The following is a 14,170-nucleotide window of genomic DNA, read 5'->3' as shown; positions in this document are numbered from 1 at the left end:
ATTCAAAAAGATTGGGATCATAAGACAGCAAATTACGCATGTCAACGTCACAATAATGCGTACGACACACAACCATCCTTCCCTACTGTCTTGCAACGTCAACAAGTGGATTCCACTCTTGACGGTGATTGTGTCTCTTTCTCATTCTCTCTCACTCATCTCTCTCTTTTACTATTTTCATGATACACTGATAACTTCTTGGATTTTCAATACATTGATTCAAGACTACTTTGTAAAATTTTACCAAATATGGTTTTCTCTAGTATAAATATGAGATCATTAGGTGGTTAACCATACTACAAAGCATCTCCCCATCTCAAGTCTTAATTATTCACTCTTTTTTTCCTCAAAAGGTCTCATCTCTCTTGATCTCTTTCTTTCTTATCAGATCTAAATTTGGATTTCTTGTTAAGTATATATCACCATTAATCTTGAAATTATTTTCAGGTTAGATACATAACAATTAAGAATGATGCTTTCGGTGATGGCTGCGATCCTCGTCTGCCTTATAGGCTACATTTACCGATCATTAAAGCCTCCACCACCACGAATCTGCGGCGTTCCACACGGTCCTCCGGTTACTTCTCCCAGAATCAAGCTCGGTGATGGACGATATCTTGCCTATAGAGAATCTGGAGTTGATAGAGCCAGTGCTAACTACAAGATTATTGTCACTCATGGCTTCAACAGCTCCAAAGACAGTGAATTTCCCATCCCTAAGGTACTTTTAGTCTCTCATTTTCTACTTAACTCTCGCACTTGTCACATGCCCATTTTCACCATTTTAGTTATATATTCATAGTTTTTTTGTTTTTTGCTTTCACATGTGAGAGGATATATTTTGTTTTCCTCTTTAATTTTTGGTTTTTGGTAACTTTTTCCAAATGAGAATTTATTATCTTTGGTTACATTAGACGATTTTTTTTTTCAATCGGTAAACGCTAATTAAATGCAAACAAAGAAATAACTAAACGCCGTATGAGAGTTTTGAAATACTTTTTGTCTTGATAGAAAATCACTTCACAGTTTCACATGTAGACGCAAAAGCAAAAAAATTGAGTTTTGAAGCAACCACCACAACCTTAAAAATTGCAATGAACAATTAGTTTCTTTCTACTTTTTTTTTTGCAGGATATGATTGAGGAACTTGGGATATACTTTTTGTTCTACGACAGAGCAGGATATGGAGAAAGTGATCCACACCCATCACGCACAGTTAAGAGTGAAGCATACGACATTCAAGAACTCGCCGATAAACTCAAGATCGGACCAAAGTTCTACGTTCTTGGTATATCACTTGGTGCTTACTCGACTTACAGTTGCCTCAAATACATTCCCCACAGGTAATAAAGATTCCAAAGTTGTGTTCTGTTTTTTACACTTTTCTACTGCCTCATTATTTAATGTTCCTTTTTATTTTTTTTGTTGGGGTTCAATAGACTAGCTGGAGCAGTCTTAGTGGTTCCATTTGTGAACTATTGGTGGACTAAAGTGCCTCAAGACAAATTGAGTAAAGCGTTGAAGCTAATGCCAACGAAAGACCAGTGGACCTTTAAAGTGGCTCATTATGTTCCGTGGTTGTTATATTGGTGGCTGACCCAAAAACTGTTTCCGTCTTCGAGTATGATCACGGGGAACAATGCGTTATGCAGCGATAAAGATTTGGTCGTCATAAAGAAGAAAATGGAGCATCCAAACCCTGCCATGGTAATAAGCTAATTTTTTCTTTCCATTTTATGACAATAATAGAGCTAATTGGAAAGTGTGACCGGCTTAGTTTCGAATTAACATGGGTCAAACTGAAGTCTGGGATACATTCAGGGTCAAACTGTACATTTGAAAATAGTTCATGGACCAAATTAAAACAGATAAAAAGTTCATGGCCATAGTGGAAAATTTAATCCTGATGGGCTGGTTCTGTCCTAAATTATAGGGGTTAAATAAAACATATAGAAGTTTATGGCCAAATTGGAAATAACAAGTAAGGTTTTAGATCCATAGGTTTCTTCTGTCAGCGAGTGTCATGTGTCTTTAGATTTTTTTACAGTTTGACCCTACATGTTGTTTAATGATCGGTTCAAACCCCAGAAAAAGGTCCGACAACAAGGAGACCACGAGTGTCTTCACCGGGACATGATGGCTGGATTTGCAACATGGGAATTCGACCCGACTGAATTGGAAAACCCGTTCCCGGAAGGCGAAGGATCGGTCCACGTGTGGCAAGCGATGGAAGACAGAATCATTCCATACGAAATCAATCGATATATTTCACAAAAGCTTCCATGGATTAAGTACCACGAGGTCTTAGGTTATGGACATCTTCTAACAGCCGAGGAGGAGAAATGTGTAGACATTATAAAGGCGCTTCTTGTTGACTGAGTGATGATCATCTATATCTCTACAGAAAGATATCTTAACGTCCTAAACTAATTGTAATAGATGCTATTAAAAACTTGGCTTATTTTATGGACTATCATATTATATAAGTTTGTAACTGAAATGAAAACCTATTGAAAGTCATTAATTTAAGGTCATATTCTTAAGTCTTCACAATTTATATACTCCTTTATCTTCCGCAATTAGAATACTCGGATATCAATATTGCTAAATAACTAAGCGTTTTTATCTTTTCTTGGTAAAATATAATACAAACTCGACGGATTTATTTTATAGGTTCTTTATAATCAGTGGTTCAGTGTATACTACACACAATATGGTTAATTCGTGTTTAACACTTCATCAGCTTTAATCAAAGTCTACATGTACCAAACTGAAATTAGAGTGAATTTTTCTACTGAGAAAACGTTTTTGATTTCTTTCACCCTAAAATTACCAAGAATATAGTTGTCCAATTTTCGTATAAATAATTAACAGATTGTAAACTTGAAAATAAATCAAATTTTTATTGGTAGCATAACTAAGGGGCGTGGAAAAATCAACCATTAATTTGGTTACCAGTCGGATGAACAATTAAAAAAGAACGCGAATGAAATGAGTGGTTGGAATAAGACCGTTAGATTTTCAATTGAAACGGTTATCTTCTTAAATGAGTTTTAAAAAATATTTCAATTTAAATTTTAACTTGCTATTTATACTATTTAACCGTTTGTTACTAATCATAACTATTATTTGACCATTATTTTTGAATTCATCCATTTTTTTCCACTATTTCTTACGAACTTCTTTGTAACCGTTAAATTTTTTGAATCGTTTTGTTATCAATCTGAACTCCATGTCTAAACAAAACAGAAGTGAATCTCCTATATACAAAATAAATCACAAATCTACCTCCATAAAAAATATCACAAACCATATAAAACTTTGGTATTCCTTTTTAATTAAAAAGAGTTAGACAACAACTCAGTAGAAACTAGAAACATCATGAAAATGACACTACTGGTCAAAGCCGTGTGAAACTGAGACGAAGAGAGAGAGAGAGAGTGGTGATGACGTCATCGATCTTTGTACATAAATGTTATTAATGGCCAATAAGCAAAGAGAGTTGACCAAAAGGGATTTTTTTTCCTCTCTATTTTTCTTTTTTCTTTTTCCCTCTCCTCTGATCTTCCACAACAACAACAACAACAAAAGCAAAGCTTGACTTCGTTGAAACTCTTACATAGCTTTGGTCTTTTTTTTTTGTCTGAAAAATTACGCTTTGGGATTCTCGGAGCTTCGATATAGCTCTCAAGTTCCCCCGTGTCTTTTTTTCTTTAATTTTGGGTTCTTCTCCGCGATTCTAGGGTTTTGCAATTTCTCGTCGGGGAAATCGAATTCGACGGCGGTGTTGTAGAATTTTAGGGTTTTCGAGGCTGTTTGTATTGATTTTATGGCTTGGGCTTAGATGCAAAGGTAAGAATTTTTCACCGATTCTTCAGAATTGGGTTTCTTTCCTTTTAGTTGAGGATTGAAGAATAACTCTATTTTTCTGGTATCAGGTTTTGAGTTTCTTGTTACTGTGTGTGAAGCAAGGAAGTAGACCAAAGGGGGGCTAATAATGCTAGGTTCTGGTAACAATTTGAGCAGGGGTACCATAGGATTGTCATCTGATACCCCGAATTTGTCTCAAGTCTTGGCATTGGAACCGATTAGATTAGGTAATCAAAGCTATACTCGTTCAGGAGAGCTTAGAAGAGTTCTTGGTGTCCCTAGTAGGGCTTCATCAGAAGATACTTCTTTTGGGATGTCTCATCCCAGACCTTCTCCACCTGTAGCAACTGAGGAGCTCAAGCATTTTAAAGAAAGTGTTCTTGATACTTCCAGAGAAGCTGGGTATGTACTGTAAACATTTATTTGTTGTGGCCATTGATTAATCATTACATAGTTGGATAGAATTTGGCTTAGGACTTATTGCTTCTCTTAAAACCTTGTGTTTCCTTGTAGGGATCTAGCGAAGAAACTAAGTGAATCCATATTCAAGTTGGACAAATACGCAGAGACATTAAGTTCAAAGAAACGACGACGAAATGATATACCACCTGGTGAGAGAATGGACGCAGCAAACTTTGATAAGGTCAGGAACCAGGTTCCTAGAACACAAGACAGTATGGTGGCTCAAAGATCCGAGGAAAGGAAAAAGATGCTTGGATTAAACAAGCGTCCTCGTACCACCGTCGCTGATTTGCGGGTTTGTATCTATACCTTACTTTAGATCTATAGGGTGCTTATTAGTTATTAATACCATATAATCGATTAGTGTGTTCCACAAGCATTTCTCTCACGTCACTGTTTTTATAATGGTGTCTGCCTGTTATTGCTTTCAGGGGGATAGTAGAATGTCTGCCCTTGCAAGGCAGCAGGTTATTGAAAAGGGATCTGATTCACCTCCAAGTTTGTCTGGAGAACCAGTGCGAATAGAAGAGAAGATACGCAGATTACCTGTTGGTGGTGAAGGATGGGAGACAAGAATGAAAAGGAAACGGTCTGTTGCTACTCTAGGAAACAGAGTTATGAATCCTGATCAACGTGTCATGCAGCCGAAGCCAACAACTGACTCTAAGTTGCGTTCTTGTGACACCCAGAATTTCAGGTGTGCATTAATGATTAGTAAACTTGGTAGTTATCCCTGTTGGTTAGCTAAAGTATAACTTAAAGGAATCTGGACATATAACATTGAACATTGTGTGAGGATATTAATACTTATATTATAGTCCAGGGGACATAAGTGGACCTAAAAGTAAAGAATGTTTCGTTTGTTTACTGGTTGTTGTTGCATGATTCATGATGTTCTAGTGGGGATCCTACTCTTTTTTCTAACTGAGCTATGATATGCTACATGTTTATATTGTCCATGAGCTATTTAAGTTACTGTCTGAGATTTCAATTTTCTCATTTAAACTGGATTTCATCTTGAATTTGCTTCGGTAGATCTTACTTTAGCATAATGATTTTATAATGCTTGATAGATAAGAGATTTGAAGAAGTAATTGAAAACATAATGTGGCTAATTTGTTGCAGATCGAAATCTTCACCCGGGGTGAGTGGAATTAGCAGACTTGATACTTCATTTGAGCCAGACAGTCCAGGTATGGTTGCATTATCCAGGAATGAGTTGGAAACTGTTTCCATTGCAAGGGATCGTTCAGTACTTGCTGAGCAGAGGCTAGCCAAAGGAAACAATAAGTGAGTAGATACCTCAAGCTTTATGTTCTAGATTTTGCTTCTATATAATAGCAAATTGTTCACGTGACTTATAAATGCATAATTGTGCATATCCAGGAGAAACTTACTGGATGACAGCCCCACAAACAGCTCTACTGCAATATTGAAAGCAAAGGTTTCTAGGGCTCCAAGAACAGCAGCCATTGTTGGTGTTGATTCTTCATCCAAAGCTGATTCCCCATCCGGTGTGTTACAAGGTTAGTGTTGTCTAAATACAGTATCTGTAATGTTTATGGGAATAAGCTAACGCTTCCATTTCCAGCAGGTTCATCTACACATGCAATGGCTCAATGGGTTGGCCAAAGACCCCATAAGAATTCTCGAACAAGGAGAACAAATGTTATTTCACCTGTAATAAAGCATGCTGAAAGCAAGATCTCAGCTCAAGGTTTTGCAACATCTGATTTTAGTCCTAGAGCATCCCCTGGAACCACCCCGTCACTCTCAGTTGTTGATAGTAGCCCTTTAAAAATGAAAAGGGATTTGAGGAATGCTTCATCGCCATATGGGTTATCTGAAAGTGAGGACTCAGGAGCTGGAGACAACAAAACCAGAGAGCGTGCTTTTGCGAGTGGTGACTTGTTCACAACTCCTAAATCAGGGTCGCTATTACTTCCGATAAGGAAGAATAAGATTCAAAGCAGTCATAAAGGAGGTGGTANTAAGTGAGTAGATACCTCAAGCTTTATGTTCTAGATTTTGCTTCTATATAATAGCAAATTGTTCACGTGACTTATAAATGCATAATTGTGCATATCCAGGAGAAACTTACTGGATGACAGCCCCACAAACAGCTCTACTGCAATATTGAAAGCAAAGGTTTCTAGGGCTCCAAGAACAGCAGCCATTGTTGGTGTTGATTCTTCATCCAAAGCTGATTCCCCATCCGGTGTGTTACAAGGTTAGTGTTGTCTAAATACAGTAGCTGTAATGTTTATGGGAATAAGCTAACGCTTCCATTTCCAGCAGGTTCATCTACACATGCAATGGCTCAATGGGTTGGCCAGAGACCGCATAAGAATTCTCGAACAAGGAGAACAAATGTTATTTCACCTGTAATAAAGCATGCTGAAAGCAAGATCTCAGCTCAAGGTTTTGCAACATCTGATTTTAGTCCTAGAGCATCCCCTGGAACCACCCCGTCACTCTCAGTTGTTGATAGTAGCCCTTTAAAAATGAAAAGGGATTTGAGGAATGCTTCATCGCCATATGGGTTATCTGAAAGTGAGGACTCAGGAGCTGGAGACAACAAAACCAGAGAGCGTGCTTTTGCGAGTGGTGACTTGTTCACAACTCCTAAATCAGGGTCGCTATTACTTCCGATAAGGAAGAATAAGATTCAAAGCAGTCATAAAGGAGGTGGTACATGGAAGCAAGGAAAGAGCGAAAGTGTTTCCTCGTTGACAACTCCTGGCTTTCATCCTATCATGGTTAAGTCGGAGAATTTACCAGTAGAGAAGCCTCTTCACAACATCAAGAATGCTTCAGATAAGAATAGAAGGTGATTTATACCTAATTCAGTTCTTTTCCTTACCCTTCTACTTTCAAAATATTATATTGTATATAACTCTTAAATTCGGAAGACCAATTGTTCTAACCTTCTTTCTCTCTCTGGACAGCAAATATGGGCGTCCACCTGCGAAAAAGGTTAAAGATCGTAAACCTACTACTCGGCTTGCCTCAAATGCCAATACTCCTTCAGATATTACAGGTAGTTATTTTTATTTTTGCATTTCGAGTTCCAATCTTTATCACGTTTATTGGATAGTATTACCCAACTATGCTCTGGTTCTACTTATATCCTGAACGCGACTTACGTTGAATATTTGAGGTTTGGTAACTTGTAGTTCTTGCTCAGTTATTTTGATTTGTACAACGGGATGTATTTAATTTCTATCAGGATAGTGGTGGTAGTTGGATGTAACCTCTTCATGCTAGCTGTATAATTATCTGAAGAGCACCTCGTGCTTCTGATGGTGTCAGTTCCTAAGCATGAATTCAATTGGTTTTTTGGCTTTTCAGGTGAATCTGATGATGATCGTGAAGATATTTTTGCAGCAGCCAATTCGGCACGGAAGGCAGCAAGTATTCATCCGTCCCTATGCCATGTCTTTCAAGTTTTATTGCCACAAATGTCCTTCTAACTAGAAAAATCTTTTTGTAGATCTTGCTTGTTCTGGTAAGTTTTGGAAGAAGATGGACCACATCTTTGCTGCCGTCAATGCAGACGACATGCAAAACATGAAGGATCAGGTAATAATCGAGATATAGTATATCATATTTGACTTCTCTCTAGGATGCCAACTCTTTATTAACTTTTGATTATCCAAAAAACAGCTGAATTTTGCTGTTGAACTCGATGAATCTCTGTCAGAGGCAATCTTAGAAGGTTATAACATCTTGGTAAGTTGCAAACTTCTGCAGCAATGTCTTGTTTTATAGTCTCATTTTATAATCTGAATGTGGCATGAATGAAAGAGATTTTTTTTCAGGGTGTTAAAGTGCCCAAAGCACTGCATCGTCCTGGTGAGGGAATTGTTAACTATTCAGGTCCAACCTCATCGTGTGTATCTGGTCTTTCATTTGAGAGATTGGACATGAGAAAATTGAACGAGAGCACTCCGTTGTATAAGAGGGTACTTTCTGCCTTAATTGAGGAAGATGATGGAGAAGAAGTTGTACAATTCAATGGAGGGAAGAACCTGTCTCTTCATTACGCTAGTGATGATTCTCACTGTGGTTCATGTACCTATATCGACACCGAGTTCAGAGAGAGAGACAGAATGGAATTTGAAGTAGAGTCAAGTGGGGATTTTCAGACCCCTAAGAGTTGTTTGTTTGACAGATTTTCCAGTGAGAGGAGTGTTGTGTCTAATCCTTTCAGAAATGGTAGCATGTCTATATCGGTCCATAGCAATGAACAGTGGATTGGGGACGATGATCTTTCACATTCAGACGGTACACTTGGCAATGAGACATATTCAAATAATCTGGGCCAGTTGCAAGCTAGGGAAGTGAACATTCCCAACTTCCCAGTATCTGACACCCAGTATCAACTTATGTCTTTGGATGAGCGACTTCTTCTGGAACTACAGAGCATTGGTGTGTTTCCTGAGGCAATGGTAAGTTTTTTCTCCAGTCAATTAAACTGTCAAGAACTTGAGCAAAAGAAAAAAACGTGTTACTCTTCTTGTTTACTTATTTCCATTTTTCTTTTATCACAGCCTGATCTGGCTGAAGAAACTATGAGCACTGATGTTATGGAGTTAAAGGAAGGCATTTATCAGCAGGTAAACGCAAAACAAATATCTCATTCGTTACTAGCAAGAGTTTTTGTCTGATCTTCATAAAAATTTCGTCCTTGACGCATAGTAACCGTTCTCATATTCCGTTTTTTTTTTACCAATACTAGATCCGAAACAAGAAGAAAAAGCTGGAGAAGCTAAATTTTACCATCCAGAAGGGGAAAGATGTTGAGAAAAGGTTGGCTTTGGCTTTTTCATATGTATTATCTTTCAAGTTAAAAAGTTATCTTTATTAAGATTTAAGGATTAAGTTATGTTTATTAAGATTTAAGGATTACGTGCAGGAAAATTGAGCATCTTGCTATGGACCATCTGGTGGAAGCAGCGCACAAGAAAAGAATGGTAAGAAACCATCATTTATTTGGATGAATGATATATATATGGGGTTCTTAATTATTGATATTACTCTGGAAACAGGCATGCCGTGGAAGTAAAGCAGCGAAAGTCAACAAGATCTCAAGACAAGTAGCACTGTCATTCATCAGGCGGACAGTTGCTAGGTGTCGTAAGTTCGAAGAAACTGGGCTTAGCTGTTTTGCTGATCCTGCACTTCAAGACATCTTGTTTAGTTCTCCCAGCAACGATGCAAAATCAGCAGAAAATGGTGGCTCTGGAACAGCCAGCAACACGCTCAATGAACCTTCTAATCATCAGGCTGAGGCCAAGGGATCAGGTACTCAAAATTCTGAACTTTAGATGTTGGTTCTGTAGTTGATTTTTCAATAGTTCATTCTGCTATAGCATGTATGACAACTTGGATAGGATTTTTTCAGATAGATGCGAAAGCACATTCAAATGTATGGTATTAGATACTAAAGGTCAAGTCGCTTGATGAAATAGTTAGAGAGTGGTTACACTTTAAACCTGTTGGAAAATCTGATGAGGTATTTGGATTTTTGTAGGTGCAGTGTCTAGTACTAAGAGGAGGGAAGCATTGATAGATGATGTAATCGGATGCGCTTCATCCAAAGTCACAACGAGCATAGACAGCGCGGTTCTTAGTGGAGGAGGGGCTCAAGGTAAGAGAGAAGATGGTTTCAGGAACAAGAACAAACCGAAACCCAAAGAAAAAAACAACAACAACAATGAAAACCAATCAAGATCAACAACAACATCAAGTCACCCAACAGGTCCAGCAAGCAGAGGCACCTCGAACCGAGGAGGTACCTCTGGAGACGGTGCAGTTGATGAAGAAGCTCCCATCGATTTCTCAAAATTAGCGTTCAATGATCTAGAGGAAATAGACGACCAGGCAGATCTTGGAAGCTGGTTCGAGGGTCTTCAGGATATTGATACAGCAGGGCTTGATGAGGTTCCTATGGATGATCTCTCATTTATGTTTGGATAAGGAGGGAAAAGAGAAAAAGAAACACACATTTGACAGAAGAGATTGGTCTGACGCATACACCCAAAAGTATTAATTTCTTATGATTTATGTTTCTAATTTTTTGTATATAAAGATTTGTAGTGAATAGTTTATTATTGTCTTGAGCCTTGAGGCTGAGTATTGTTTGAATAATGATTTAAAATTATATATAATATATGCATTTTTATCTTCAAAGTGTTTATACTTTGTCGCCCTTGCCCTGGAATAAACATAGGGTAAATAGCACCTAGACCCATTTTGGTGTTGAGTTTTTTCAGGAATACCCACTTTGAAAATTCTCTATACTTTGTCAAGTTTAATGTTTATGTGTTTATGTCCGTTTTACATTTCTGTCCTCATACAAATAGGAGGTAAGTGGTAAGTAAAAACTTATCTTACTTTATGTTGTTTTATTTTCCATCGTTGGATATCTTACTTTATGTTGTTTTATTTTCCATCGTTGGATTGTTTGCTGCTTATTAGATTGGAAGATGAAAGATTGTTTGTGGATAAGAAACATTAGTTGAAGGTAGGGTTTTTGTCCCCATGAACGAGACATGGCTGCGCAGGTAGGGTTTATAAGGTTTTGTGGATAGGGTCGTATAAATTCAACTTTGAATGTCGTTCGTGGATGGCTGTGAAATTAAGCTGTGATTTTTAATGCAGGGTGAAGATCTTCGTTGTTGTGTGGTAATATCCGGTTTCTGGAGGTGTTCTGAGGACAGTGTTTGGGTATTCACAGTTGACAATAAACTTTTGTCGCGTGTTGTTCCATTGTCTGCCACCACTACGTTAGGAGAGTTAGAAGTTTCAGTTGTTGAGGAATTCGGTTTGGTGGAGAAGAAGGCAAATCTGAGTTATCGCATCCCAACGTATATGGAATTGACGACGGGGGTGAGGACGCCTCTGGTTGTTGTGACAACGAATTTAGGTCTTGAGTATTATATTGAGATGCTTAGGCAGAACCGTGGGTTGAATTTGTTTGTAACATTTGAGGAGGTTAAGAAGAGAGGAATGAACGACAATGCTGAGGATTCCTATTGGAGAGAGGAAAGTCGCAAAAAACGTAGTTTGGGGTCTTCTCGTGCACTTAGTAATAGCGGTAGTGAAGAAAGGTTTTTAGGAGATGCATCAACAGCCGGTTCGAAGACATTGGTTTTGGAGACAACCCAGGAGGATGAAGAATATATGGCTGAGTTGGCAGAGGGGAAGATGAAGGGCAGTAATGGTGAACAAGTTGGAATTGGCCGTGGCTTGACAAATACACAATTAGGTTGTGTGCAAGAATGTGTCGGAATGGAAGATAGTTTTGAAGATGTAGAGGAGGAAGAAGATTTTGTAGTAACAGATGCAGCTGTGACCCCAAGAAGCTATGATAAAGAGTTTTGGGGGAACTTCATTGGCGACCAGTTTGGTCGGGTGAACGTGGTAGAGGTTATGTGTAACACAAACTCCTGTTTTGATCACACTGTGAGGGAGCTGTTCCTTTAAAAGAGGAGAGTAAAGTGAGGACAAGTGGTGGGTTGGAACAGGTCGGAAATGTTGATGGTGACTATGTTCATATAACCACGTGGTCAAACGATTGTGGACAGGTCCCTGGTCCTGCAGTGGACGGTCGCAAGCTAGAAGATATAGATGACGAGGAGTTTGATATTCCTCCTTTGTTTGACGACACAGAGTATGTTAGGGAAGAAATACCGGATCTGGATTTTGAGGATGATGGGAAAGGTATCTATAAGGGTAAGCTATTTGCAAACAAAGAGGATTGTCAGATAGCTTTAGCTATATACGCCATCAAGAACATGTTTCACTTTACGCAGACGACGACCAAGAAAGAGTCCTTTGTAGTTAGTTGTTCTGGGGATAGGTGTGACTGGAGGGTACTAGCTTGTGAAATGAAGGAATCAAGCTACTATGTGATCAGAAAAGCTAATCTAGAATACACATGCCCAATAGAGACAGGAACAAGTACTTAAAGAAAGCGACCTCTAGGGTGATTGCAGCCGTGTACAAAGCGAAGTACAGTGATCCTACTAAAGGACCGGCTCCTTAGGATCTCCAGCAGATGGTATTAGAAGAATTGAGGTTGGATGCGTCGTACAGAAAATGTTGGAGGGCGAAGGGGAAGGCTCTGGAGGGAATATTTGGTTCTGATGATGAATCTTACGAGGATCTTCCTTGTTATCTCCATGTTCTAAAAGAAGCGAATCCTGGTACTGTAACCGATATTAAAACTGAAGTGGTTGAAGATGGCAGAGAAAGGTTTCTGTATATGTTTTTGGCTTTTGGTGCTTCCATAGAAGGTTTTAAGAAGCTTAGGCGTGTGATTGTTGTGGATGGGACTCATCTGAATGGGAAGTATAATGGAGTTTTTTTGACAGCAAGTGGACAAGATGCTAATTTCCAGGTTTTTCCGCTTGCTTTTGCTGTTGTGGATAGTGAGAACGACGACGCTTGGACGTGGTTTTTTGAGAAATTAGAACGAATCATTGCGGATAGTAAGAGCTTGACCATAATTTCAGATAAGTGCAGCTCAATATACATAGCCAAGAAGAGGGTGTTCCCTTTGTCACATCATGGATCTTGTATAGTACATCTAGCCAGGAATGTTAATGCGAAGTTTCATAGTAAAGGACTTGCAAAACTTGTGACGAATGCAGTGTTTGCCTACAAGGTAACTGGTAATTAAGATATTTATAGACAAATCAAGGCCAAAAACGCCAATTGTGCCCCTTATCTGGATAAAATTGGAGCAGCTCATTGGAGTAGGGCTTATTTCCAAGGGAACCATTACAATATGATGACCTCCAACATTGCAGAGTCTCTGAACAATGTGTTAGGAAAGGGGAGAGGCTGTCATATTGTTGAACTACTGAAGTACATTCGTGCGATGTTAAGTTGGTGGTTTAGTGCGAGACGGAAGAAAGCTGGGAAGCATAGAGGGTTGACTACGCCGAAGGTTGATAAACAGATGCAGAAGAACGTGGTTGGTGTTTGTGGTAGCAAAGTTGGCAGTATCTAGTTGGAGTTATAAAGTGGTGGGTTTGCTTAACGGAAAGCACCTTGTTTTGCTTGATATGAAGCAGTGTTCTTGTAAGCAGTACGATAGGCTGAAAATACCATGTAGGCATTCATTGTTAGCAGCTGATACGCAAGGCATCCCTTATGGGACTTTGGTCGGTGACTGTTACAAGACAGAAACATGGAGAGGGACTTACGAAGGGATAATTAATCCTGAAGTGAGTGACGCTGTTATTCCTGTTGAAATCAAGAACCGTGTTTTATACCCTCCTAAGGCTCGACGACCAGCTGGCCGTCCAAAAGAGAGTAGGATTCCTTCTGTTGGAGAGTTTCGTGTAAGTGGACACAATGTGTATACGTTTGTTATGTTTCGTGGTAAGGTACACAAATTGATCGTAACCGTTTAATTCTGATGTGTTATGTTGTTTGCAGAAAAATGGGGTCGTGAAAACTAAAGTGAATCGTTGTGGTAGGTGCAAAATGACGGGAACCAATCGATCAAGTTGTTCGAACCCGTTGCCATAATGATGACTGTAGACAGTCGGAGAACACTTATTTTGGGTTTCTTGGCGTGAAGGTAACCAGTTTAGGAGCGGATAGTATTCAACTGGGATGTGTCCTGATTTGCTGGTTTTTGTGGATGTAATTGGGAACACTATTGCTTACATTGCCACTTACAAATTAACTAGGTATCCATTACTGCTTGTTTTTGTGGATATGGTTATTTTTTGTTGGTTTAATAGTTAAAGACTATTGGAAACAACGCTATTGAAATGTAGTCTTGATGAACGGTTTTGTTTGTTGAACTCTATTGAAA

General features: G+C 38.8%; 3 protein-coding genes across 6 annotated transcripts; all 3 read left to right on the top strand.

The window, feature by feature from the left end:
* On the top strand, positions 88–2,553 carry LOC104736253. Its single transcript, XM_010456209.2, has 5 exons — positions 88–353; positions 448–721; positions 1,132–1,343; positions 1,440–1,707; positions 2,089–2,553. The coding sequence occupies exons 2-5, from the start codon at positions 470–472 to the stop codon at positions 2,377–2,379; spliced, it is 1,023 nt and encodes a 340-aa protein (XP_010454511.1). The 5' UTR covers positions 88–353; positions 448–469; the 3' UTR covers positions 2,380–2,553.
* On the top strand, positions 3,521–10,521 carry LOC104736252. Of its 4 annotated transcripts, none has more exons than XM_010456206.1 (18): positions 3,521–3,852; positions 3,939–4,272; positions 4,384–4,627; positions 4,764–5,029; positions 5,458–5,622; positions 5,719–5,858; positions 5,927–6,316; positions 7,021–7,162; positions 7,281–7,372; positions 7,684–7,746; positions 7,826–7,914; positions 7,999–8,064; positions 8,154–8,783; positions 8,886–8,951; positions 9,074–9,144; positions 9,251–9,308; positions 9,384–9,639; positions 9,869–10,521. In XM_010456206.1, exons 2-18 carry the CDS (start codon positions 3,998–4,000, stop codon positions 10,312–10,314), a joined length of 3,459 nt encoding a protein of 1,152 aa, XP_010454508.1. In that variant the 5' UTR covers positions 3,521–3,852; positions 3,939–3,997; the 3' UTR covers positions 10,315–10,521. The 4 variants fall into 4 exon arrangements, with proteins under 4 accessions (XP_010454508.1, XP_010454509.1, XP_010454507.1 ...); XM_010456207.1 differs by having other exon boundaries at positions 5,924–6,316; positions 9,875–10,521; XM_010456205.1 differs by having other exon boundaries at positions 5,924–6,316.
* On the top strand, positions 12,398–13,878 carry LOC104738100. Its single transcript, XM_010458333.1, has 4 exons — positions 12,398–13,013; positions 13,089–13,339; positions 13,434–13,733; positions 13,786–13,878. Exons 1-4 carry the CDS (start codon positions 12,398–12,400, stop codon positions 13,876–13,878), a joined length of 1,260 nt encoding a protein of 419 aa, XP_010456635.1.

This window comes from Camelina sativa, chromosome 13 (assembly GCF_000633955.1).
Source record: "Camelina sativa cultivar DH55 chromosome 13, Cs, whole genome shotgun sequence".
NCBI lineage: Eukaryota > Viridiplantae > Streptophyta > Magnoliopsida > Brassicales > Brassicaceae > Camelina > Camelina sativa.
The sequence above is the reverse complement of the archived record's forward strand: the minus strand, read 5'-3'. Positions and strand labels throughout refer to the sequence as shown.

Coding starts and splice junctions, on each gene's coding strand:
- LOC104736253 (XM_010456209.2), top strand. CDS start 470: ATGATGCTTTCGGTGATGGCTGCGATCCTCGTCTGCCTTATAGGCTAC. Junction 722..1,131: donor GTGAATTTCCCATCCCTAAG/GTACTTTTAGTC, acceptor TTTTTTTTGCAG/GATATGATTGAGGAACTTGG. Junction 1,708..2,088: donor AGCATCCAAACCCTGCCATG/GTAATAAGCTAA, acceptor TTCAAACCCCAG/AAAAAGGTCCGACAACAAGG.
- LOC104736252 (XM_010456205.1), top strand. CDS start 3,998: ATGCTAGGTTCTGGTAACAATTTGAGCAGGGGTACCATAGGATTGTCA. Junction 4,273..4,383: donor GATACTTCCAGAGAAGCTGG/GTATGTACTGTA, acceptor GTTTCCTTGTAG/GGATCTAGCGAAGAAACTAA. Junction 7,915..7,998: donor TGCAAAACATGAAGGATCAG/GTAATAATCGAG, acceptor TCCAAAAAACAG/CTGAATTTTGCTGTTGAACT.
- LOC104738100 (XM_010458333.1), top strand. CDS start 12,398: ATGGTATTAGAAGAATTGAGGTTGGATGCGTCGTACAGAAAATGTTGG. Junction 13,340..13,433: donor TTGGTGTTTGTGGTAGCAAA/GTTGGCAGTATC, acceptor TCTTGTAAGCAG/TACGATAGGCTGAAAATACC. Junction 13,734..13,785: donor TTGTTATGTTTCGTGGTAAG/GTACACAAATTG, acceptor TGTTGTTTGCAG/AAAAATGGGGTCGTGAAAAC.